The sequence below is a fragment of the Chaetodon trifascialis genome, chromosome 5 (genome assembly GCF_039877785.1).
Source record: "Chaetodon trifascialis isolate fChaTrf1 chromosome 5, fChaTrf1.hap1, whole genome shotgun sequence".
In the NCBI taxonomy this organism is placed as follows: Eukaryota; Metazoa; Chordata; class Actinopteri; order Chaetodontiformes; family Chaetodontidae; genus Chaetodon; species Chaetodon trifascialis.
The window spans coordinates 10,275,974-10,302,393 of NC_092060.1; the positions used below are offsets into that span (position 1 = coordinate 10,275,974).

A 26,420-nucleotide genomic window follows, 5' to 3' on the forward strand; every position below is an offset into this window, starting at 1 on the left:
TTTAGAGGAATTCAATGCAAGTCACTGCCTTCAAACTGCATTACACATTTAAAACTGAGAGTGAGATCAAAAGAACAGTGCCTCTCTTTTTCTGAAGGCCCTCGGGCGCTGTGCAGACAGCCTTCCTCGCCTTTGCATGGGTGACTGGACATATCAGTATAATACAGTGAGCAATTTTGAGTAGCAGGGAGAGCCATCAAAAACCCAGGCACAGAGCGGCCCCGCACCACAGCAGGGCAGCAGGTCACGCTGGGGGATTCCAGCCAGCATACCACAGGGACAACGCAGTCCTCTGTACAGCGCAATGGAATAAAACTGCACGAACGAGCCGGGTTCGAAGAATAGCACAGCACTGTCTTTCAGCAGTCAGAATATTAGTCAGTCTGGATCTGGATCAGTCTGCTCCAGCAAGCCAAAATGCAAAAGGCTTTCAAGACAAAGCTGTGGGCCTATGCCATCTAGTGAAGAGCAGAGGCATGCAGCTGTGTCATCAGCTGTGCAAATGTGCTCTTCATTCATTCAGACTGGGATGCTTACACCAAATAAGGCATTTCTAGGGGGTGGACAACAACCAAAAAAATAAATAAGAAGAAGAACAATTACTAAAGTGAACCTTGTGTTATGTTTTTTTTTTTTTACAAACTGCTGCAAGGTCAGCAATGGACCCTAAAGCTCAACCTGAAATATTGTGGCACATTCAGCTATATTTCATGATAACCTTTAAGCACAGTGTACAGCACTGTTTTATGAGGTGTCTCTGCTGAACAAAATCATTTCACCTTGCAAACCCGTGCAATTAACACCACAAGCAGTTCACATTCACCAAGTCAAAGGTGTGTATTTAACGCCCAAATAACATGAATGAATCTTGCTGGGTGCATTAGTAACACATGATTCCTCTGAGGCCATTAGTACACTTTCTGATCAAAACAACTGCCCTCCCTGCACCTGATTGTCAGATTATCCCTGTGTGGGGTCTCCTCCAGCCTGTCAGGTCTATAATTAGATACAGGAGTAAACATAGTAAGGAGCTACGAATAGCAAGGAAAATACTCTTTCAAATCCATAAATGGTTTAAAACACCGGAGGCTAGACAACAGCTCTGAAAAAATGATTAGCGCACCATCTTATGTAAATTAGTATTATGTTAAAATGCCTGGTATAACCTAAAGTTGAGATTAACAGTCTTGAATAGTTACAAACACTGTGGACTAACGAGCCAGCAGCGTAATGTTTTAACCATGAATTTCAACGGTTGACAAATACAAATGGAGCGCAGCACCAGCGCGTGACTGCAGCATTTAGCTAGCTTAATATTAACTAGCAACCGAGCGACCAACAAGTGCTTGGCGCTAACTCAACATTACTTTCTGTTGACAGAATATGGACCTCTTTGGTACCTCAAGACTAGAACTAAAGCAGGCAAATAATGCGGGAGAAAACATAAAAACTGCCTTACCACCTGCTCACCAATTAAGACGTACGGTCGTCAATTAAGTTTATGAAGTCACGTCATTAAATATCAACACGGCACTGCAATGACAGGCTGCAACTTTCGCTGTCGCGGGAGCGAGCATCACCGACGGGAGCGCGCCTCTTGCATAGTCCTAATGAGCAACTCGTCTCACCTGGTGGCTCCGAACTAACCATCACCTGACATTCACAACCACTCTCTGCACATGCCGGACATCACCTCGTATTGTCACGCAGAGGGGACGAACAGGCGCTGTTTGTTTGAACTTTGACACAATTTGATGAGCTGGCCTCCCCTTACAGCCAACACTTAGTCATGAACAGTTCATAGTAATCAACTGAGGAATAACACCTTTTTTTTGTCCGCCTGTAGAGATGAATCACTCGATAGCATCAGATTTTATTATTTCAAATCTGAATGTACAATAATTAAATAATTACATGACTATAAATCATATGATGCCAGGAAGCAAATCTATGTACAGAGTGAAAAGTGCATTGTGTTAACAGAAAGAACACATGGGCTCAACTGAACAGCCTAGCAGAGGTAAAAGGTTAAAGGAAATGAGCTTCTTATCAAGGTGAGAAGGAGATAAGGGTTTTCTCAAAAATCAGGCAGGATTTAAAAGTACCACAATGTCTTTTGAATCAGTAATATCAATCAAATTTACAATATTTATTTGTATAATTGTATCTCTCAACATCCATTTTAAAATATATTACTGTGCTTGGTGATTAAACATGAAGGAAATCAGAAAATCTGTTTCATGAGACACCATAAACGTGGTTTGTTAAGACACATGCCACTTGAGATACGCTGTAATACTGCATCAGATTTGACAAGAATTAGCTTTCAGTTATGTAGCGGAGAATCAGATACTGTATTAATCGAGTCCCTCTTGATGGATCTGTAATACACTGTAAATGCTACATACACTTGCAGGTCCCTTATGTTTCTTTTGACAACAAAGGAAAAGCAGGACTACAACAAAGCAATCTTTACAATCATTGTGGTTCATTCCAGGTATCAGTCTGAATGGATTAATTACATAGATGGGTGTAGGACAGTATCACAACCTGATACATCAGGCCACTACTGTAGGTGCATGAGACAGGATGAATGTAAGAGACTAGTATAAGACAAGATTATTGTTCCACATCAGTTTTAGGCCACAAAGCTGCTGTCCATTGGTGTGGGTATGAGGCGGGACTCCCTGTCCAGAAGGCAAGTCAATGTGCACGCTATCAAAGAGGGGGCGAGGAGGCAGGAGGAGCAGCAGCATGTGTTTTCTGGAGATGTTGAAGCAAGAGGAATAAAGGAAGGAAAAATTGTGTTTCCTTTTGTATCCACTGGCAGGCAGAGTTGAACAGACGCTTCATCCCCTCTTCATTTTTTTCTTTATCTCCTTTTGCTTTCATTCCCACTCTCCCCTCATTTATGGACACAAGAGGGCCAGCTGAGGCCTCCACAGGCAGCAGAAACAATAATGTAAAGGACCACCTGAAAAAGAGCACAGGGACAAAAAATGAGAAGTAAATTAGAGCACAGCTGAGCCTCATCATAGCTGAAAATCAAAGCAGCAGTAGCTAAGAAACCTGGGTGTTTTGTTTATGGAAAAAAAATGCTGTTAGCAAATAAGGGTGTTTTCTCAGCACAGACACAGCCAAACCAATCCTCCACTGGCTAAAGAACCATTACACTGTATTCCATTAATACCCCACATCGTAACAATTAACATCTCTGTCTGTACTCACCAGGCACACCAGCACAACGACAACAGTCAGCTTGAGGTTCTTCATACACATGGCTCGTGCCAGGTTACGACTTGTGGTCTTAAATGTGACTGACTAAATGGAGTAGGGAGAGACAGTAACATCAGTGACAACAATAGTATATAACTAGCTTGCTAGGTTACTGTCAAACTATAAACCTGTGTGCATCAGAAAACAAGTAGGATAAATAAGGCAAAACCTGATCTTTAAACTCACTGAATCAACTAGATTTTCTGTTTTGTCAATCAGCAACTCCAGCTTTTCTCCCCTCTGAGCTACCAAGTCTGTAAAATGACACACAGAGAGCCAGGGTTAACTTGGGAGACACGAAAGGTTCAGTGTAATGAGATTCTGATTAAATGTTTTGTGAAATCTGAAGTATACATCAACACCAACAAATACCACTGCTGCATTGGCACAGCATGATGACTGCACTGCGCCACTGGGAAACTCATGAGAAGCTCACCTATGTTGCGGACCATAATACCCTTCAGGTCATCCACTTGCATCTGAGTCTCAGTGAGACGATCTGATCCTCGTGGGTCTGAGTGGTGTTTCTACAAAGACAAATAAAGACAGAGAAAGTTAGGGGGAAAGAGGAAATGCAAAGGCGATCTAAGTATATTCTGTGATTACTAAATCTGTGTGTGTGCTTTTTATGAAATAAAAAGCAGTCACAGAGCCCTCACAAAGAATGGCTGCTTGTCAGACTTACCATCTGAGCTGCCAGTGTTGAGGAGAACTCACTGTTCATGGCGTAAGGTAGGGCTGTTTGTGCTCGCGACCCGTATGTTGTCTGGAAGCGCTTCTTGACTTCACTGAGGAAGGTGAATGCACGCGACCTCTCAAAGTCCTTTAGTACAAAACAGTTAAAGGTAAATATTATTTTCAGTATATTCCCATTAAAAGGTTCAGTGTTTTGATGAAAAAAAAAAATCTATATTGCTAACTTGTGTCTCTTAACCAGAGATGCCGCCCATGGCAAAAATGGTTGGCCATGGACCACAAGCTAACACCTGCATTGTACTGTATTGTTAAGTGCAAAATTGTACTAGGATCCCAAATTCCTTTAACTGACTGACTTTCTGCACAAGGTGTCACTGCCAACCATGCTCAGATTATGGAAAACAATTAGTAATTATGGATTCTACATTTTCAAAGGCCATTTTTACATCACAAAAACAAAACAGCATAAACAGCTATTTCTAATTTTATCTACGTGAAATTGTATTACTTAATTGCTAGAACCATTTGACAGGCCAAATTGAACCTTTAGGGTGGGTGAGCTGTGGCCCACAGGCCCACTTTGGGCAGCTCAGCTCTTGATGTATTGTCCTGCTTCCTGTTGTTATAAGCTCAATAAACTATTAGAGAAACATGGCTTTAATTTGGGTGCAATAACTACCTACATTTCTCAGTAAAGCCATCATGCCCCATCTTGCACAAGCAGGTCAAACGACAGTATATATAAAAATACAATCTCAAAGCTATTTCAAAGCACCGCTCATCTCTATCACTCAACTTCCCACTCACCCCCAAACAAATAAGCACACAGATATCTACGCTAATTATATACTTACATCATCAGTGATACACAGGTATATGATTCTGTCATGGCAGATGTAATGAAAGAGATAGCTAAAAAAAGAAAAGAAAAAACACAGATTAATACTGCTACATGTAGTGTAAAATGTCTAGGAAACATTAACTACACATACACAGTCGTAAATGGGCTGAAATTCTAAATGACAGCAGGACATGTGGACACAGGTTGTGGTTTCACGAAGTGCACCATGTGTAAGGTGTGATATGTGAGCTTTTAGTGATCTATAGCTATCATGTGACAATATATGAAATGTGATCATGTAAGCATTACCATGGCTAATTCTTCTTCTTTCACTTTTCTCAAGTAGCGTTTATATATCTATATCTATATCGATATCTATATCTATATCTATATCTATATATACTGTAATAATGAGATTATTCTCCATTTCCTGCAAAAATTTGATTTCAGAAATATTCACTGAAATACAAACACTGTTAACGTTTTTAGGTAAGGTTCTGAAAATAAGTAAATGAACGCTGCTGCATTTCTGCTTGGAAATCCTGATCACTTGGCCATAAAAATCCTCACTAAAGATTTTAAGTGTGTGAGTTTGCATGAAAAAGACCCTGAGTGATTTTGTCCCATTTGAAGAATAATGATGCTGGAGGAGTTGGTTACATCAACTCCTATTGGCAAAAATGAACTGTAGTACTGAAGTGGCTGTTGTGATTTGCAAGTAAATTTGTTCTACATGGCTGATTGTTAATTACAATAACACTTGTTTTGTATCTTGTTTTTGTATCTTGTTGTACCTTATGTGTAGTCTGAATATTTGCTTCACTTCCACTGAATAATGTATCATTCATCCTTTGTGTTTACACCGGGGACCAGGAGAAATACAATATCAGTCCTCTGAGTATTGTACTGCACTGTATATGAATGAATGACAATAGTCTCTCTTACCTTATAACTTGTTCATCAGATAAGAGCTATTTTATACTGCACTCTAGGCAATTTTGTCAAAGCTGATGAGTGCTTTCTTTTACACTATACTTATCTAACAACATCACTGCTTACACATACTAATAGGATACAAACTTTCCTCAAATGGAGAAGACATGCAAACCAGTGTAGCCACAGCATACAAGTGGGTGACTTTGTGTAATGAAGTGTGTAAATGTGTGGAGATGTTACCTGCCGTGGCTGTAGGTCAATTTGTTATTCTCTGATGGGATTTTGGCTAGAATCTGTTCAGTCACTTCCAGGAAGTTGCCGCCACACCACGCATGCTTTGCCAGGATGGTGGTTCCACGAGCCACCACGGCAAACAGGATTGCCATGGCAACAGCTGGGGTCTCAGCTCTGTTACTCGCTGACAACACACGAACAAGAACAATGAGATGTTACAGGCAGCGCTAGACGCAAGCACACCGGGGAAAGGGGAAATGGTTTAACACAGAATTATTCGAGTGAAACACTGGAGGCATTTTGAAGGAGAAGGAGAGGGGGAGGAAATTGTGTGTGTGAATGTAGTCCTGGGACGGAATCCAAACACTAGTAGACACTAATGTTGAGACAACTGCTAACGACCTAACTAACTCCATCATTCAGTAGTCACGAGAAGTAACGACAAAACCCAGATTAGCGGTGGCTGAAAAACAACAGGCTAGCTAGCTAATAATGTTGTTAACCAATGCACGTAGCAGCGTTGGGAAGGTTTGTCGTAACACCAGTTATTGTTTCTAGCGAAAGTTAAGGAGCTAAGGCAATTAACTGTAATAACAAATACAGTACCTCGGTGTGTCAGCGCTGTTCAAAGTAGCTCGTTTTGCGCAAATTTCAACATCTGAGGGGATTTCCTCTGCTAGCAAGCTAGCTAATCCCTTCCGAGGGACTTCTGGTTTGCAAATCACCTGCAGCGGAAACGACTTCACTCTCCGGCTAGGTAATGTAGTTCTTACTACCTTCCTTAGCCTAAACACTCAATTGAATCGATGCGTTCTATGAACTACATTATTTAACGTCCTGTTATGCATTGGGATCGTCACATGTTTTCATGCCTACGTCACGTTATGGCGACAGACTGTTTTTAATGTAAACTTTGCCCTCCATAGTGTCTTACAGGCTATTTACGCGAAATGAACGACGGTCACTCCAGGGTTATCCACCAAACAATACACAGGCGGCTGCTTAATTCAATACATTCAATACATTCAGAATTCAATACATTAAATTAATACAATGTAACTACATTTACAGGCCCACTAGCAGCGGGAAGGAATGCTGTGATGCCAACGTTTGGCAATGTCTCACGGAAAACATTTTATTATTATATTTCTGAATATTTTATCAATACTTATTGCTATAAGTTTGTTGTTCAATATGTTGTACATTATATACAAAGCACAGAAAAAACAAACTAACAAAAACACCTTTTGGGGCTCAAAGAACTAATTACTTCTTGCACTTTGTCTTGCCTGCCAGACAGTGTTGAGGGCTGAATTTCTACCCTCCATGTTGACGGACAGAGACGAAATGTAAAGCATGGCCGGGGAAGGCGACAAGAAACCAGTGCTGGAGATGGTATGACGCTAGAATGCCTTATGCCTTTCCATCAGGGATACATCTATATGGTTTTGGAAAACTTTGTTAAACTGTTTGCAATAACAAATTTAACAAAATAAGCTAATTTTAGCATTTCGACCGCCTGTAAACTCCTGACGTGAGTAGATACAGAAGCTAGCAATGAGAGAAAAACCCAGACCAAAGCCAAAGCCAAAGCAGCGTTAGTTGTGAACTCAAAAGATGAATAGTATTATGTAAAGCTAAGATTACCTAAATCACTTTACGTACCTTACATGTGCTTCATTCTCGGTCCATAGCTAACACGGAGTTCCTCCGCTGGGGGGCAGTATTTGATCATACCCCAGTGTTCCTTCAGGTTCTCAATCCAGTGTTCAATATGATCAACTGATGCCTTTTAATGTCCTCTCCATGTGACCCATTCTCCTGTTCACTAATTTCAAAGGAGGGAGTCATTTCTGCTGGGAGATGGATGTGTGGTCTTTTAATAAGTATACCTGCTGTCATAGATCCAGGCTGATGGGGCTGATGAGGGCTGTGTGACGTTTGTGCTCCATGATGAAGACCATACTTTAGGCAACTCCCTCAGATATATGATCATGAAGAGGTCAGTGTATGTTCTTTTTTCTGTTAACCAACCTGCTGCTTTAAAGTCAGCCTGATGTGGTCATGAGTTGGACCTGTTTCCCTTTTTGTATTTAAAAGCATTTAAGCCCCATACTCATATGTGGCACATTTGAAGTACAAAGTCTGACTGATGTGTCATTTGTGATCTGGCTTGCTTACAACTGTCAGACATTATTCTTCTGACTATTTATGGTAACCACTAAAAGGGAACCCTTTAGTGTGTGTGTGTGTGTGTGTGTGTGTGTGTGTGTGTGTGTGTGTGTGCGTGTGTGTGTATGTGTGTGTGTGTGTGTGTGTGTGTATAATTCTGCTTTGTTTGCAGTGTTTTTGCTCTCAGTCAGTCCAGGTCAGCTGGCATGAGACAATGTTGGAAAAACTGTAAAAACACTGACACATCTCCACCCATTTCGAGCAAAACATTGATGATAGTCGTAAATCGTGCTTTCTCTTTCCTGTTTTCTGTCAGTACGGACGTGGAGTTTTGTGGCTACACCATCACCCATCCGTCTGAGAGCAAGATCAACTTTCGCATTCAGACACGAGGTGAGTGAGAGAGACACCCCTTAAATCCCTGTCACTCTCATCTTCTTTTTCTTTACTGTCCAAGTTAGTTTGTGTGTGCATACGTGTGTAGGACAGAGTTTAAACATTTCTGGGCTGTTTTGCTGGGTAAATGTTTTGATTGGAGTCTGGTGCATTCACTTTGTCCTCTCAGCTGAACAAGAAGGGCCTGTCACTGACCTCCAGTAACACACATGCACGTACAACTAGCTTGTTCTCCGCAGAGAACTACTTCCAAAAAAGGTGGGACGCCGTGTCAAGCTGTAAAGCTGACAACAGTTTCACAAAGTGTTCCTGTGCCAATGTAGTAAAATCCTTTATTCAGTCATGTGTTCACAAAGTGGTGAAGCTCGCTCCATCCTCACTTTTGAACGACCGAGCCAAGTTACCATTGAAACTGTTTACCTGTGGAATTTTCCAAACTTGTGTTTATGGAGTCTTTTGTTGCTCCTGACCAAACTTGTTTGAAACGTGTTGCTGGTATCAAATCCAGAGTGAGCATACATTTACAAAAAGCCGATGAGGTAAAGCATTAAGTATTTGTACTGTTTTCAGTTGAGTATATGTAATAAAGGATTCTCAAATTATCACATTTTGTTTAACTTATCTTTAACACAGTGTCCTTCATTTTTGGAAATGAGGCTTGTATGACCACGTGCCCTCTTTCAAACATCTGTCATCAGCTCTGCACAAAGTGCCTAAAGATGACAGCCAACAGCAGCAGCAGCCCTGTCACATGACAGGTCTCTGCAAGTCTGAAAAAACAACTTTGTTGTTGTTTTTGTTGTTGAACTAAGTTTCAGGATGTGTCAAAGATCATGGCTTCATCACAGAAAGACAAAAATACCCTGAGGCACGAGGAAGACTCGTTTCCACTGTTGTCTCACATATTCAGCTATATTAATTCTGCCATTATTACTCTCTACCATGACCACAGTGAAACTGAGTGGGAAGAAGCTTTTCCATGTCAGCTGGGAGAAGAGGGGCAGGACTGCAAATAACAAGTTATAATTAGTTTCATTTTTTTGGTTTTAGTATTTAATTTTTTGATTAATCAATTCGATGAACATAACAAGCAAAGGGGGATGTTTAAAAATCGCTTGCTTTGTTGAATCAACATTCAGATAAGTTTTCAGTTGATAGTTGGAACGCTTTGCATTTGTATGCAGTTGTTATCACTTTAGGGCACATAAATACTTAATCACCAGATCAGCTGCTACTATGATAAATTATGCCGTGAAAATTCATTAGCAGGCATTGTATTACTGGGAAAAGGTTTTTGTTTGATAGTGTCGTAATATTTGTTATGTATATTATTATATATATTTTCTATCTTTACTTTCTACTCTATTTTGACTCCCTTTCTTCCAAAGCTATTTGTGAACCATTGCTTCCACACAGATTACAGTTAGTGGCAATGTCATGTTTCAAAAATAATTGCCACTTGCAAATTATAGATATTTAAGGGTCCTACCGGGCTGTTGCATGGGTTGAAAATAAGTTATTTGTTTTGATTAGTGAGCGAGAGACGTTGTAAATTGCAGCTTGCATGTAGCAGTGTGGGTGAAACGGGACCCTGAGCTGCATCTCCGTCTTGCTTGGTTTCTTCATTTCTCCTGTAACTCTGTCCGCCCTCATCACAGCTGCCTACATCATCCGTGAATGTACAAATGCAAGTGCTAGTGTAAGCTGACAGCTGCTTGGGGAGCCGGGTGAAAACTCACACACTGTCCTGGAGAGATGATTGACCCATAAAGTGCAAGCATCATGGGGGTTGTCCTCAGAGGTATCTACTGTCTGTTTCAGGGGGGCTTCCGGCCACAGAGCCACTGCGGAGGGGCCTGAATGAGCTCAATGATGTGTGTCAGCATGTTCTCAACACTTTTCAGGTAAGCCTGTGTGCCCGTGTGGTGCTCTGATCACCAGTCTCTTGAGCAGCAGTGGTTCGATATTGAGTTCTACACGAGTATATATGTTACTGCACATACAGTAACATGTCTCAGTATTAGGATCCACTGTCCAGCCCAAATTTGGCCAGTTTAGAGATGATTCACAAGCTCACATTTTCTGCTGACTCACCACCAATGGTGGATGGCACCTGATCCTTAGCCGTGTGGAAGGCTTGTATGGTAAACATCATCAGTCCTCCTGCATCAGCTGCCACCTACGTCTGCCCTGTGAAGGGACCTCGTCTCTGCCCATCACAGGGCCTCTGTCCAGCAGCCGTGCTTTGACCTCCCTCCACAGAGAAAGGCAAGCAAGAGCTGAACATTAATTTCCACCCATGGAATAATATTATCATTCATTCATGTGGGATTCTGCAAGAAACCCTGGGTTTTTTTTGGTTGGCTCTGTATATCATTTCCACAGTGAAAGGAAAAGTCAGCCAATATTTATCAAATGTAACACTCCCCACATACTGTCTCAACTCCATTTCTGACTATATATTTTTTTAATTTTGTTCCAGGCGAGAGTTAATGAGTTCAAGGAGAGGCAGGAGCAGCCCATGGAATGAAGAGCATCATATATGTGTTTTTTTTACATTGTAAAAATGTTCTTGTTTTATATACCGACCGGTTTGAGTATGAAAAGTTCTCCTCAAAATAGTTTGATCATGTCACATTTAGATGATTGTATGTCTTCTTTTCGTCTTGTGTTAGCATTGACCCATGCTGCACGATACATGTCTATGATATCAGTCCTGTGTTCATCATTCCTGGGTTTTTGGAATGATTAGAAAAATAAACAACTCATTTTCTTTCTATTCTTTGTTGAATTTCATGGAAAGAATTCCGACATGAGTGACCCTCCGTTTGACGTGTGCTATAAAATGTATGTTTATATCTATTCATGCAGCACTTTTTGAAAGATGTCCAAACCTAAAGTGATGTGTCTCCCAAACACGTCCATGTTTGGGACATGTCCATGTCTGTCCTTTGAAGCTGTGCTTGACAAATGAAGGAAGTGGAGGTAAGCTAGAGCGGCAGAGGAATGTGGTGTGAGGAGCGTCATACAGCGCCAGGAAAATGAGGAGGGACAAGTGTAAATAATGAGGTACTGTGAGGTTAATCATATCCCCCTGTTAGTGAAATGTTCCTGCATGGCTGGGTCTGTGAGTGCTGACCATACTTTGAGGAAAAACAGCAAATGTAACCCATAATTGCCAAAAAGTATGAGAAATAGGATCAAGGCTGCCGAATTCATTAATATGTATGACTATATAGATATATATGCACATATATATCACACCAAACACAGTGGCCAGTGGTATAAGTCAGGGGTAGTATTGGGCAGTGTCGCAGCACAGGTGCACAGCAGAGAATGAAGCAGCGCAATTTCACTTTAAGGCCTTTGTCCACCGGTGAGGGAAGTTTTTTTTACATACCTTTTTGCTAATTGTAAACAGGACACATCCTAATGTCATTCACCAGACGATACCAGCATGAAGTCTATAATTCCTGCTGAGCTGGTATTCACACTCAATCGTTTTGAAATGTTATTTCAAAGGTTTTGTGGTACAACTTCCAAGATGCCTCCACAGTTCAAACCTCTGCCATGCTGAGTGTGCACTCAGTGTTCAGGCCAATAAAATCCCTTTGAAGGCGTTCAGCATGACCCTTATCTGTTAGTGCCTGCTGGTAAGCTGGTCATTCATCAATGACAATTTGTGAGCCTCCTTATTCCCCATGATGAATTCTGGTTGTGAGAGGAGGCATGAGGAGACATTACTCTGTTACTCTGTTATTATGCTGTGTAGCCCAGGACTCAGATTCTTCTTTCCAAAGCTGTCACTTTGGTGTGGACCTATAAAGCATTATGAATGCTGGACTTATAATAGAGTTTTATTAAGCCCTATAATTGCATTATAATATTTTATGAATGTCCTTATAATTCATTATAGACATGAATGACCTTCATAAAAACGTTACTCCTTTATTTCTTAAATCAATGATGGGAGTTATTGGATAGTGGGAAATATGCCTATTTTACTTGCAGACTGATGAACAGACTGATACCGCTCTCATGTCTGCAGGGTGAATATGAAGCTTAGCTGAGCACAAGGACTGGAAAAGGGGAAATAGCTGGCGTGGCTTTGAACAGCAGCCGCTGTGACCACATTCAGCAGCTGTGGGTGATGGTGGATGCTGTGCCACAGTAGCACAGCTAGAGAAGAGTCGTAATGTCGGTTACACAGCTGAATCTAAAGTTTGCTATCTTTAAGTATCCCCATGAGTTAGTGGTCAAACCACAAGTTAGGCTATAGCTGCAGCTCCTTCAAATGAATTCAACTTTGATTTGGAACAGACAGAATGTGTTTTATCTGCTTTAAAAAACACAACACGTCGAGTGACTTCAAAGACTTACAAGACTTAAAATATCGTTTGTGCAGAAAATTAATTTTCCACAGCAACAGGAAGACTCAAATGCTGCTGTGAATAAACCGATCTCTGCGAAAACAATACTTTTGGGCGTTTTGCACCATGCTTGATGTGGTTTTGCTCAAAATGTCACACTGTCATGAAGTGCATAATTCATTTATGCATGAGGGATTGGTTTTATTTGAAACACATTATGATGACATTTCAGTGCTGCTTCACCAGTTCAAAGGGAAATTCCTAAAACTCAATTATACGCTTTCCTTTGTCTCTTCTCCCTATTTTTTAAAGTCTTTATTACAGTAAAATTGTTTGTTATATAAATATTGCCAGAATGATTTAATTTCATGTCATTATTTTAGATTTTTGTTTCTCCCACCCTGTGGTTTATTAATGCAGCAGTGTTTGTTTTTGACGTCAGGGTTCAACTATGTAGATTATTGACTGCAGCCAGTTCTGCGTGGTTTTTGAGATGTTGAGGGAAAAAGCCAACAAAGTCCTTTTCTCGAACATTACATGGTTTTCTCTCCAACACGGACAGCGTGGAGAGAAAAGAAGTAAACCTGTCTGAAATAAATTATTAAAGTAACTCCTAAAAAACAAGGTTCCCTGCTTTGTGGAACTTGTGGCTGTTTCCAGGAAACATCTACTGAGTGCAAAAACAGTCCTCAAATCTGTAACATGAGCTGATATAAAAGGTCTTGTCTGAGATACGATTGGCATTTATCTCAGTAAGCCTGCTTCTTGGATCTGGCCCCTGGCACCATTTGAAAGCAGGAGATCACGGCCATTGGTACCACATTTCACATGTTTTCTTCCTGTGAAATTCCTAAAGGAAAAACAACAACAAAAAAAGAGAGACATGGAACCTTTGACAGAATATGTTCACCTTTGACAGGCTGGTAACAGGACATATGATGTTAATAATGATCGTTTTTCACTCCTGTCAAGAGCACTCCAGCTCTCCATGACCCCAGCTGCACTCTGACTTTACAAGGGGAGTGGAGGAATTCTTCAGCATTTGTATAAGTGATGTTATACTGATAAAACTAAGACTTATCCTTTCCACCCTTCTTGAAGTTGCCCAGTGGACTTTTCTTGTTGACAAAAGTTTTCTGAGCTAAAACGAATGCTTTACATGCATTTCCTTCCCGATTAAACATTTGCAAAGCTGAATTTTAACATTTTAAATCCAGCATTATGTCAGTTTTTTTGTGGGCAGTCTTCTTCTTCTTCCCTGTTTTTACTGGTGCATTACCGCCACCTGTCAATCATTGCAACAGTGTCACATCACCAGTGTACTGTGTCACTGGTGCATGCACGTGTGTGCATGAGATGAACAAAATGGGGGCCCACTCGTAGAAAAACAGCTCCATAGTGCTACTACAGATCAGAGCCCCCACAGGGAGCCTTTAATGCATGCATATATATTACACAACATGTGAATATTATGTGAGCAACTATGACGCTGCATCCGTAGTAACCAGGAATGATCCTAAATACATGCAACTGTTCAGTAAATCACTCAAATGACACAATGCTATAAAATAATATTTATTGCTGCATACCCTCAGCAAATACATACAGTATAAATGTCATTTTAAACACCAGGGCCTATATTCACATTATTACTTATTACTTCTACATGTCTTAGCTTAGTGGCTGTCTATGAAGCTGCTCAGGCCCTCCAGTACACAGGCGCCTTTAGGTGGAGCTAAAAGCACAGCAAAGATGGCATAAATAGATGTGTTGAGTTAATGAATCACATACTGCATAATCAGCTGATTTGAGCGCTGTGGCAAATACAGCAGCAAAGGAAGTAGTTTGTCCAAACAACTATACATTATATGACATAAATCAAGTCCATTTCAAAATGCTTCAGTTGCACACGCACTTCTCTGGATTCTCAGCCCAAATTTGGTTTTCAAAGGACACTTTTTGATTGACAGTTTGATGTAGAAAACTCTACATCTTAGTCACAATGTACTGAGAGCCAAAAAAAGCAACAGATAAAATGTTTTCATCTTGTGTTTGAATCATCAGTATATGCTCTCAGTACTGCAGTGTGAGAAGGCTTTGACTCATCTCGGTTTAAAGCTTGTTTACAATTGTTCCCCAAGTCATGATGCTGAGAATACACAATCCACGCCGTCTCTCTGATGGAGTCAGCGTTGGAGATTATCAGGCACAACGTGCAGTTTCTCCACACGGCTGACTTTGTAAAGAGCCAGAAATAGTCTAAATAGTTTTTTGTAGATGGGCTGGCATCACATGATTTGTCACCAGTACATAATTTCTAAGTACTTGCAGCTACAGACCCCCAAATTCTTAAGTTATCATAAAATGAACACGTTTTTCTTACTGTGTTACTCATATCTCATTATAGGATTGATTTTAGCTTGCATCTCTCCTTCGCAAATGATGCTGGTTAAATACATGAAATCAGGTAGAAGTCCTGGATTATATTTAATGGATAAAACTATCTAAATAACTTCTATGACCATTACATGAAGAAATGTGATCTCCACTACAAACACCTCACTTAAAAACATCCATCTGTGCAGATATATCTGCTTCCTTCCCAAAGCCTTTAAAAGGATCAATCCTAGAAAATGTTTTCCTCACACAGCCCTGCACTGTAAGTATTTTCCAGGCACAGGAACATTATCTCTGTAACACAACCGCTCACCGATGGAGATGAAATTCTGGAAAAAATAAACGAACACCTTATGGTGGAAGATTAAACAAGCTTCATGTTTTGTGATATTTTCTTAGAAAAATAAAGCTACATTGTAAGAGACAGGTTAAGACTTTAAACACAGTGGAAACAGAGACCACTTACAACAGCATGAACACTGCAATAATAACAGGCCCAATAATAACCTCTCCTCTGTAGCAGGATGGGAATCATCTGGTATTTGTCAGCGCTCTCGGACAACAGCTGCCCTCCACATGACTTAAAGCAGTGATGATTTCCAGATAAAATATGTCCGACGTTCGACTCTCAACGTGACTGTCAGGCACACGGCAGGGCTCATTCTACTCTGGTATGATGTGAACAAGTCACACAGGCACTGAATGGCTCAGCGACAACATGCTGTGGATTGTCAGATAATCAGCTACTGATCGTGTTCATATGCACAGAAAGACTCACAACCTTTGAGGCTTTTGGGGAAACAGCTCAGGGTCACAGTTTCCTCTATCTTTCCCCGTGAGGTATCAAAGCTTCAACAGGTAGCACTTAAACAGTGCTGTTATTCATACATTAAGCACAGAGGCTACATCTAATCACACATCTGCAATCTGCATGGAAATAATCCTCTACATAAATTTACATGCGGTTAATAGACATTCTTCATAAATGTTTTTACCATGGTGGTCCACTGAGAGACTTTTAGGCTTCTACACAAGCCTCAGTGTGGGACTATGAACAGATTTATGCAGCCCTGCATCATAGTTTTTGCAGTTAGTATTACAGCCTGAGCAGGTACAGTCCTGCCATCATTCATCAGTTTGGGTTGATCCTTTTTTATGTGCGTCTTCTACCTCCACCTTCTACCTCGCTCCATCTTTCCCTTTCCTGGTCTGTTGGCAGTAACGGCGCTGTTTCCCCCGTGATGGGAGCTGATGGGAAAATGGGTTTGGCAGAAGCGGCGTGTGATCTGTGTGTGTGTTTATGAAGAGCTTGTGTATTTCTGACTGGAGTGGGAGCTGGAGCGGTCTAGTCCGTTCCCGTGACAAGAGCCCTTCCAGCGTCCTCCTGAGCCTCGTTCGTCCAGCGGAGAAGTTCTGTAGCACCAGCAGCACAGGCAAGACTACAACACACACACACACACACACACACACACACACACACACACACACACACACACACACACACAGAGCTATTAGCTTTTCTGTATTTTCTAATAATATCGTATTTTTACTGTTAGCGTGTGCCCTCTTACCTGGAAGCAGTTCTTGAATTTCTGGCTGACAAAGTAGAGGGCAATCGGGTTAATGCAGGAGTTAAGGGATGCCATGTTGATGCCGATGTAATCCATCACTAACAGGAAGCTGGTAGGGAAAAGGGCAACATTTACACTAAAGACCACAGGAAGTCAGCGAGTAGAGAACAATGGGTTCTCATGAAGTTTGCAGTGCATTTGCGTCGCCCTCTGTATCTGCGTGCTTACCTGAGCAGCTCACAGCGGTTCGGGTCATTTTGGTCATAAATTGTTTTCTTCAGAATGCGGCTGAGATGAAGAGGCAGCCAGCAGAGAGCAAAAATCAACACGAGGCAGAACACCGTCTTTGCTACTTCCCTCCGCTACACACACAAAGATAAATATTGGTGCTACTGACAGGCTCCGTCTTTCCAGGTCTTACAGTTACAGTGAATCTGAATGTGTACAGCAGGTCATTCGCGCGCTTACCTGTTTCATGTGGTCGTTGAGTGCGATGCGCATGCCTTTCTTGCGGCTGAGCATCTCACAGGACATGAGTGTGTAGAAGATTCCTGTGCAGGCCAGCGGGAAGCAGAAATAGAAGCCGAACAGCCACCAGTCTTTCACACCCTGGTAGAACTGGAAAAAGAAAAAGGTCCAGTCAAAAAAAGCAAAAGCTAAATTAATTCATTGTTAAATACATATATTTTAGTCAGAATAATTTCAATCATTAAAACATACGGTGTATTTCTTGTGTGTAAGACCCCTGTACATTGTTTTATTAACGCCACACTATCCAGCGTGATGTTAGTTAAGGCACGGTGTGTGTTCTGAGTCTGTGTGGGACTGAATATGAAGAGATGTTAGAAAACTTTTAATATTTTGCAAATATGTTAAATTAAGTTCAGACTTACTGCTGGCTGGATAAAAATCTGACAGAAACATGTCCTTTTGATTTAAGTTACAACTCACAAATTCAAAATGACAGATGACACAATGGAAGACACTTCAGCTTTACGCTTGATTTCCACCGTGTTCTGCAATTCCTGCAGACATCTCTGGTTTAAATAAACTAGAAGTATTCACATATTGGAAATTGGCCCTGCATTTTCTCTCTTGCTGTGCAGCTGTGTGAACCTATCGTGAATATTATGAGAAACAGTCACATTCATGTATCACTAATTATTTATTGGCAGAGCCTGAAAAAGAAATCTTGACCAAAAAAACAAAAAAACAAATTACATGTCGCTATCCTGGCGCTGTGTCTGCAGGATATTTTGACCATGCTTTTGGGGAAAGAAATAACATAATATGTAATCCCTATCAGACATTTTGAACTGATTTAATACTACAATGCATGACAAGCTTTGCCAAGAGTTTCTGAAGAAAAGATGAAAGTCCCCAGATGTTGGAGTTCATTATGTTGTTAAAATCATTAATTTAACTGTTACACTTGCACATGTTTGCATGTTAGCATGAATGCATTAGCATTTCGCTCAAATCAGAGAGTAATGACATGACATACATGTAGCTAACAGGTAGCACTGGAATGTACAAGTTCATCTACTCAAGTACCATATTATGTATGACATTGAAGTACTTGTACTTTACATGGGTAAGCCTACTTTCATAGTATGCTAGCTTAGACTTGACACTACTTCACTGATGAGGTTATAAAAAATCAAAATGCCCAGAAGAAAATGATCAGGCTAAACAAGCTCCACTTCGACCAGCTGCAGCACTAAAATGCTGTTACACATCAATGCATTGGAAATAATAATCCAATAAAATAATGTGTAATATAAGACTGATGGGGCCATTGTGCTGCATAATGACTACTGTCTTTTGATACTTTCTGAACATCTTGTTTATAATAGTTTTGTCATTTTTCCTGAATGTTCTGAATGAGTGACTTTTTGCTTGCAGTGGAGCATTTTCACACGGTGATATTGGTACTTTCACTGTCTGTAAAGAACATAAGTACTTCTCTAATACAGTGCCAACCTTCATAAAGCTGGTGGTCTGCTCTGGATGCAGCAGACACACACGCAGCTTGTTGCCTCTGTACGGCATCTCCAACATGTCAAATGCCAGCGCCTCAGGGACCGCGAGCAGCACAGCAACCAGCCAGATCAGAGTCACTTCTACTGCTTTCCACAGAGGGATCCCCATCCCCTTCACCCTGCTCCATGACGTCACGGCATGGTAGCTGCACAAACAGGACACACACACACACAAATATTCATTAGCTGCTTTCAGCACTAACGTTTTCTGAGTGTGTAGAGTAGAATTCTGCTCACCGATCAATACTGAGGGCGCACAGGCTGAGGACAGTGATTCCCACTGAAGCTTTCTGGATGAACGGCATCAACTTACACACATACACGCCAAACGGCCAGTCCTCAGCAATTAGCTGCAAGAGAAAAATAAATGGAGACAGACAGGGAGGAAAGACATTTGTAATAAGAGAAACTGAAGTGTCACCTGTATAAACACATGGACAGACCTCTCTGAGGTTCATGTAGGGGTCCTGTCTTCTTTGTGTCTTCTATTATTACTGCATCAGCTAGAGCCAAAAGCAACAGGAGTCTTTTCCTCCTCCTCCTCACTGCTACAGACCCTCTAGTTACAAAGTCAGTTCAGCATCAGGACAGTGTCCTCAAAAACAGCTCAGGTTACACACGTAATCACTGTGGGGTGCTTTGTACTTGCCAGTCACTTATCTACATGTCACTCACAACACTGCTACCGACCTTCTAATTTTCAAAACCCCACCTGTTCAATGCAGCTGCTGCTTCTCATTAAATTTCATTACATTTTTACTCTCATCATGTTTAATGATACATTTTTTTTGTCACACGTACCTGAAATGCAATACTGACGGCAAAAGAGATATTAATCAGAGAGCTTAACTCAATTTTGACTAGATAAAATGCAACACATCATCCCAGCTTAGTTCAAGTGATTCAGAAAAAGCTCCATGCAGTTCCAGTAGGAGACGCACATCTGGCAGTGACTGCATCTACACCCAGGCCCACTGGATGTTTCTTCCCTTCACAAACAAGAGGCAAGTGAAGAAAACAAAGACACAGCTTTTCCTCAAATCCCAACGCTCAAGTCGGTCCTAACGTTTGGCTCATGTATGCTTGAATTGAGTTCTTTATTTTGAATTATCCCCTATAATTATTTAATTATCCCTAGGTGAAAATGCTGCAGGGCGTGTGCTAGAAAAAGGAAATGAAGAAAACCACACACAACACAATGAATGTAGAGACAAACCATAGAAAAAAACGTAATAACTACTTAAATAAATCACAACCAACCACAGGATGTGCCAAGAAAGGCGTCACCTCACTCATAACTGTGAAAGTGCAGTGCAGGGAAATTACTCTAGTCTTGATTAATGTCACGTTAAATTGGAAACAGACCCAAGAATGGGTAATAAATTGAATTAATGTGAAGTTGAATGTTTTGCTGCTGAAGTAAAATTTTATCATGTGCTAAAGCTGCATCTTATCATTTTATAAAGAAAGTCATTGAATTTAATGGCCTTATACAGCTATGAATCTTTATCACTGGTTGCCAAAAGCTTACTGTCACAAGTTACGTACAACAAACAGAAGAAACACTGGAAACAAACACACACAGATAAATGTGGTCACCTTAAACACATTGATGGGGATGGCGATGATAATGTAAAGCAGGTCCCCCAGTGCCAGGCTGCCAATCAGGACATTGGGTCCATTCCTCATACACTTGTTCTTATATATGATCCTGAGCAGCGTTGAGTTGCCGATGATCCCCACCACAAAGATCAGACAGGACACAATGGTGCTCACATACTTGAAGGCGTACTTGATCTCCGTGGGCTTTATGCACATGGGGGGCAAGGAGCCCCGCGGCCGGGCAGGCTGCAGGGGCGGAAGAGGGACGGAGGCATTGTTCTTGGAGGGTTCTGAAGCTTCGGAGCTGCTCTGGGAGTCGCGGATGAACCGAGAGGCTCCGACCTCTGCCACCATCAGGACACACAGCAGAGTGACGGCCCTCATCCTCGCACGAGCACTCACAAAGCAAGACTCACCCAACACTCACTCAAAGGCACACAGAGGTCGAAAAACACACACTTAAAGGCACTGCACGTACATATTCACACACATCCACACACTGGGCCTCGCTCCGGGCCTGGCAGCATGGGTCAGAGTCCGAGCTTGTTGGTCCTGCAGAGAAAGTAGACGAACCATCAGATAACACAAGAACGTTTCATTGATATGTCACCAACAAGTCTTGTACAGAGGATGAATCCCACTAGTGTTGGTGATCCTCTGATTTTTCCTGTGTTGCCAGAAGCAGCAACTTTTCAGTTATCCTGTGAAATAAATCATCATCTTCTGAGTCACACGGCTTAAACGTTCGTACAGTCATAGTGGCAAGAGGATGAATCTTGATGACTTTGGTGATTCATTGACCTTTTCTCAAGCACCAGAGGTGTGCTTTTGTTTAAAATGTCTTATCAACTACTGTATGGACCGCCATGAGATGTGGCTCCCTCAGGATGAATCGACAGTTTGGTCATCTTCTAGCACCATCATCATCATCATCATCATCAAGATGATGTGAAAGTGAAATGAAAGTGAAATCCAAATCCAAATTTCACTTTGTCCAATCAGCTGATCAAATACCAGCAAAACTAACAGCATGCCGATCTGCCTCATCCTCACAGAGCCTTGTGAGTTAACAGCAACAAACAACCAAAAAACAGTTTTATGTGTGGTGATGAACTAAGGGCAAAGGGATCCACACACACCAGGGAGCTCCACTTACTGATCAAACTCTTTGTCAAGCAAAGTTAACTCAAGCTTAATCAACATTCCTGAGCGCACTGCTCCTGCATCAACAGCTGTTAAAATCATTTTGAGGAAGGTATTTTTTCCAGATCCTTTTTTTGTGGAGACGTGTTGTAAACAAAAGAAAATGGAGTGAGATGAGCAGGCGGAGGAGAGAGCAGTGACACAAAGCAGACAACTGGAAAAGTGATGGCTGAGGTTAAAGGTTAGATGAGGAACAGTGCAACTGTGTGTGTGTATGTGTGTGTGTGTGCACGAGAGTGTGTGAGACAGCAACTGTCTTTCTCTTACAGAAGACACTAGCTATGCTCCGTGTTTCTTCAGAATCATGTGTATTCTCCACAATGTCCTCAGGCATCTCTCGGGATAAATGGGCTTATTGATGATGGCGGTAGTTTCTGTGGAGACACATCATCAGGGCACACAATCACGCATAAACTCTCTCTCTCTCTCTCTCTCTCTCTCTCTCTCTCTCTCTCTCTCTCACACACACACACACACACACACACACACACACACACACACACACACACACACACACACACACACAGATGTCCACAAAATCTCCCCACCAGATGTTCTGTGGTTTAGAAAGGCAAAGGTTGGCGGACAAATGCTTTGCACACTTTTCCATACTTTTTGATTGCATCCTTGAATGTGCTTCCACCATACACACAAACATACACTCATGCATGCAACGCACTCTCTTAAACACAGCTGACATTCATAACTGCATTTGGCTCAAAAGCACAGAGGCATAACCACGTGGATGATCTCACACACATATCACAAGAAATCAGTTTTGGGAAATTTGGCCAACGTCCATACGTGTCCTCTCTATCATCTGAGTTATGCCTTTGTATTGTATAACATGGTGCCTCGTTAGGCCATGTAAGATCAAGACTGTCTGATCTAATTGGAAAGCTGCATTTTAATTGGCCTGATCCTTTTAATCTAATAGATTTAACTTTGTAAACATCTCTAGCTTTCTGCTCTGCTGGCTTCACATCTTAGTGAGAAAGAGGTGGAAAGTTGCCAACCTGCAGAGTGAAAGCGGAGGGGATACTAGCGATGGTCAGAAAATATGTGTTTTTGTGAGGGAAGAAGTGAGAAAAAAGTGTTAAAAAAGCACAATGCAAACAAGAACAGCATGGCAATACAAGTGGCCAAGATTAAGATGGATGACAGTTTGATCTGCTGTGCTGTTTCACAGAACAATAGGAGGAAAAGGAAGGCATAAGAAAGGCAAAGACAGAAGAGGGGAGAGTGAGAGCTGAGGCACACGGATGGAGAAGACAGACGTCACGAGAGTGACCAGAGGGCAGGACAGAGGCAGTAAAAGACAGAGGTGAGAGGAAGATGTGGGCATTTAGAATTCATGCCACGAATCAACACCAAAGAACAAAAGTCAATGAAATAAAGTGAGCGTATGCAACTTTGATCATGCGCTCGTAAAATGGAACGGCTTCATATCATCATTCATTTTGTGTAGGTGGCTTGATCACTTGATGAAGTTCAATATCCAGGTAAAAACACATGCATGTGTTTGGTTGCAGTGGTGGAAAAATCACTCAGATCTGAGACACAAGCTCTGCATTTAAAATCCTACTCAAGCAAAAGCTCCGAGGTAATATCAGCAAAATTTACCGTACCTAGTCTGCAGTGAAATGTCTCATGTGACACATAGATGATCCTCTCTGACATTATTTGAATGTTAATACTGGTGAAACCATTGTGTGAGCAGATGCACGAGATGGAGCTGCATGTACATGCTGTAAGCTAGTTTAGTCCCAGCCTTGGGGGGCTGGACCCCTCAGAAGGGTCACAAGATAAATCAAACGGGCTATGAGATCTTTTTTTTTTTTTTTTTTTTTTTTTTTTCCAGTGACAAAGACAACATTGTTTTGTCTTTTTTTGTGGAAATATTGGATAATTTTACCTCTTTGAGACTCTGAGACTCTTGTAAAACTCTCACATGATTTCATTTCAACAGTAATTCCACCATGTTAGAAGTTTGGAGGTGAAATATCTCTTTGGTGAAGCTGATAACAACTTCCAGACTGAAACAAGACAGGGGTCTCCAGCTAGACCATGTAGACCATGATTTATTTCATCACACATTTTTTAATGGATCAATATCTTTGGAAAAGTATCTACTAGTCACTAAAGCTGTCAGATAAATGTAGTAGAGTAGAAGCATTAAGTATAATACTCAAATTACACCAAAGTACAGTACTTGAGTAAATATAGCTACAAAACATACAGAGGGAAAATGTACAAATACAACAATGTAGTTCGATTCCATCACTGTTAATATGTATGAAAAGCTTTACAAATGCACAAACAATCAAGCACAATAGGCTGAGGTGTAAAATGTTTATGCTGAAACTGTGTCAGAGGTGTTGATTCAACTCTGAACTTGTACTTGTTGGTGTTGCATTGCCATTGCAAGGTGTTGCTGTTAGTCTGAGCGCCCTGTGTCCAGATTGGAAAGAAGGGAACACCATATGGTCACAACAGGAATGCTGCACCAAAAACACCAATGCACATGCCTCACAATGTAGTGTATGAAAAATGGTAAGGGGTGAAGATTGATGACTGACAAGAGTTTCAGCTCCAGTGCACTTCAACACGCAGACAGCTGAAGTTTATAGCCTCGTTTTCGATTTTTTTGTCGGTGAGAAATGCAGGTTTTGTGCCAGTTCCCCGGAATTTAGTGGTCCCTTGGTGAAAAGATCCAATAAATGCCCTCTATGTAGGACAAAAAGCCAATGAGGTGAACATAGTTTCATTCTTTTGATTAAGCCTGGACGTGCTTTTGAGAAGGCAACAACTGACAGCGTCAGGGTAAACACATGGAAACGACATTACCAAAGCAGTGGGAGCAGCTCTGAGGCCCTCCAGTCCAACACGTCCACAGCTTGGCAATAAAACACCCAAGTCCAGAAGAAAAAGACTGAACACGTTTCAAAAGGAAAACTTGACACGCAACCGTGCCATTCTGCAACCCCTGAAAATGTGAAGTAGATCACGAAAACGAATGAAATTCTGTTAATAAAGTCTATAATCTGCGGACTGAAAGAAGAGGCTGGAAACAGAGACAGATTGTCTCCACCGCGCCAGTTCAGAAGCATTTATCAAAAGAGGCGCAGTAACTTCGGTCATGTGGTTGTGGTTAGGTGTGCGCAAAGTGCACAGAGTCCAACCACTCCTCAAACTCGACATTCAATTAAATCACGATCACCAGCTTTTAAACTTACCGCGGTTTCGTGGTGTGGTCCAGGCCAAAGTTTTCTGATCAATATTCCAGCAGAGTTCCACAGAGTGCTCTGATGCTTTCTGGATAATCAGGATTTCTTTGGTGGGTTCCAGCAGTGAAAGTTCACTGTGTGTCCAGTGAGTCCGGCAGTGCGTCACGGCTCTCTGCCCCCTGATCCTGCCGCGCTCTGACGCGCTGAGGGACGGTGCGGGGCTTTATAACCTCAAGCCGGGAGGCTGCACAGACAGCCAATCACATCACAGACACGGGCATCCTTCCCTCTCCGCTGTCCGGACGGCCGCATGTACTTTTTTCTTTTCTTTTCCTTTTCCCTCAAGGCTTCACCAGTTTTTTTCTATCAGCTCTGTAACTGAACAGTTCTTTGGTTATTGGGCTAGTGGCGCACACAGAGTACAAATACAAAGATGGAGTCAAAGGGGAGTTGTCCCCTCTGACTTTCTGTAAAACTTGAAAAGTGGAATGATTTACCTCCATTAGTCTCGCCTGAAGCATATTCCTTTAAAACACATGATACACACAACCTGACGTCTGTTCCCTCTAAATACTTCAAAACATGAATGCACTTTGATTTGATTTAACATTTTCACTGAATTTCATTTATTTCAATATAAAGTAACTGAAAGACTTGAAAGACAAAAGATAAATAAGTGACTTGTTTCAGGTTGACTTTGTTTCTTCACTAGTTTCTTATTAGGTAACACTGTGAATGCAGACTTTGATAAGTTTTTCCGCACAATAATCAGTGCTGACTGTAACTTTTAATGGTATAGAGACTTTGAGGACATTGCTGGTGATGAGCCTATTTTGTCTCCCAGTGATGCTGACAAGGACGTCTGCCTCATGGCATTTAAATTATAGCATTTTGTGATTTTTATCTTTCATATTATGTAACTGTTGAATCTCCTGTAATGTTCAGAGTACTCATTAGTTGCAGCACACATCTGTTTGCATGTGTGTGTGTGTGTGTGTGTGTGTGTGTGTGTGTGTGTGTGTGTGTGTGTGTGTGTATGTGTGAACAGGTATTTATCACGTTGTGGGGACAAAAATCTGTTTACACAGCCACATTGTGGGGACTGACCTCCCTTATGGGGACAAAATGCAGGTCCCCTTAAAGTAAATCATTAAATTTTAGGGTGCAGACTGAGGATAGGGTTATGGGTTAGGTAAGGTTAGGTTAGGTACAGGGTTAGGAATAGGCAGATAGTGGTTATGGTTAGGGTTAGGGTAAGGCTCCAGGAAATGAATGTAAGTCTATGTAATGTCCCCACAAGTGATATAAACACAACATGTCTGTGTATGTGTGTGTGTGTGTGTGTGTGTGTGCATGCGCATGTTGTTCCACACATTCAGATCTGTGCCTTCACCATATGGCATGGAAATAATATGAAAGACAAACAAAAGATAAGCAATCTTAAACAATTGGACAGG

At 41.4% G+C, this 26,420-nt stretch overlaps 3 protein-coding genes across 3 annotated transcripts; 1 reads left to right on the forward strand and 2 right to left on the reverse strand.

Annotated features, from left to right (window-relative positions):
* Nucleotides 1–1,857: 1,857 nt before the first annotated feature.
* Nucleotides 1,858–6,703, reverse strand: sybl1 (synaptobrevin-like 1). The gene is made up of 8 exons (XM_070962233.1): nt 6,590–6,703; nt 5,990–6,167; nt 4,827–4,884; nt 3,962–4,099; nt 3,713–3,803; nt 3,463–3,530; nt 3,229–3,321; nt 1,858–2,974 (listed from the first exon to the last, which is right to left on the reverse strand). The coding sequence occupies exons 2-8, from the start codon at nt 6,133–6,135 to the stop codon at nt 2,906–2,908; spliced, it is 663 nt and encodes a 220-aa protein (XP_070818334.1). The 5' UTR covers nt 6,136–6,167; nt 6,590–6,703; the 3' UTR covers nt 1,858–2,905.
* On the forward strand, nt 6,160–11,571 carry polr1d (RNA polymerase I and III subunit D). The gene is made up of 6 exons (XM_070962234.1): nt 6,160–6,740; nt 7,280–7,378; nt 7,888–7,985; nt 8,472–8,548; nt 10,373–10,455; nt 11,034–11,571. The coding sequence occupies exons 2-6, from the start codon at nt 7,340–7,342 to the stop codon at nt 11,079–11,081; spliced, it is 345 nt and encodes a 114-aa protein (XP_070818335.1). The 5' UTR covers nt 6,160–6,740; nt 7,280–7,339; the 3' UTR covers nt 11,082–11,571.
* A 2,909-nt stretch (nt 11,572–14,480) lies between these two features.
* On the reverse strand, nt 14,481–25,160 carry LOC139331001 (endothelin receptor type B-like). Its single transcript, XM_070962232.1, has 8 exons — nt 24,973–25,160; nt 20,531–21,085; nt 19,169–19,281; nt 18,873–19,077; nt 17,358–17,507; nt 17,118–17,251; nt 16,890–16,998; nt 14,481–16,757 (listed from the first exon to the last, which is right to left on the reverse strand). Exons 2-8 carry the CDS (start codon nt 20,915–20,917, stop codon nt 16,617–16,619), a joined length of 1,239 nt encoding a protein of 412 aa, XP_070818333.1. The 5' UTR covers nt 20,918–21,085; nt 24,973–25,160; the 3' UTR covers nt 14,481–16,616.
* Nucleotides 25,161–26,420: the final 1,260 nt, after the last annotated feature.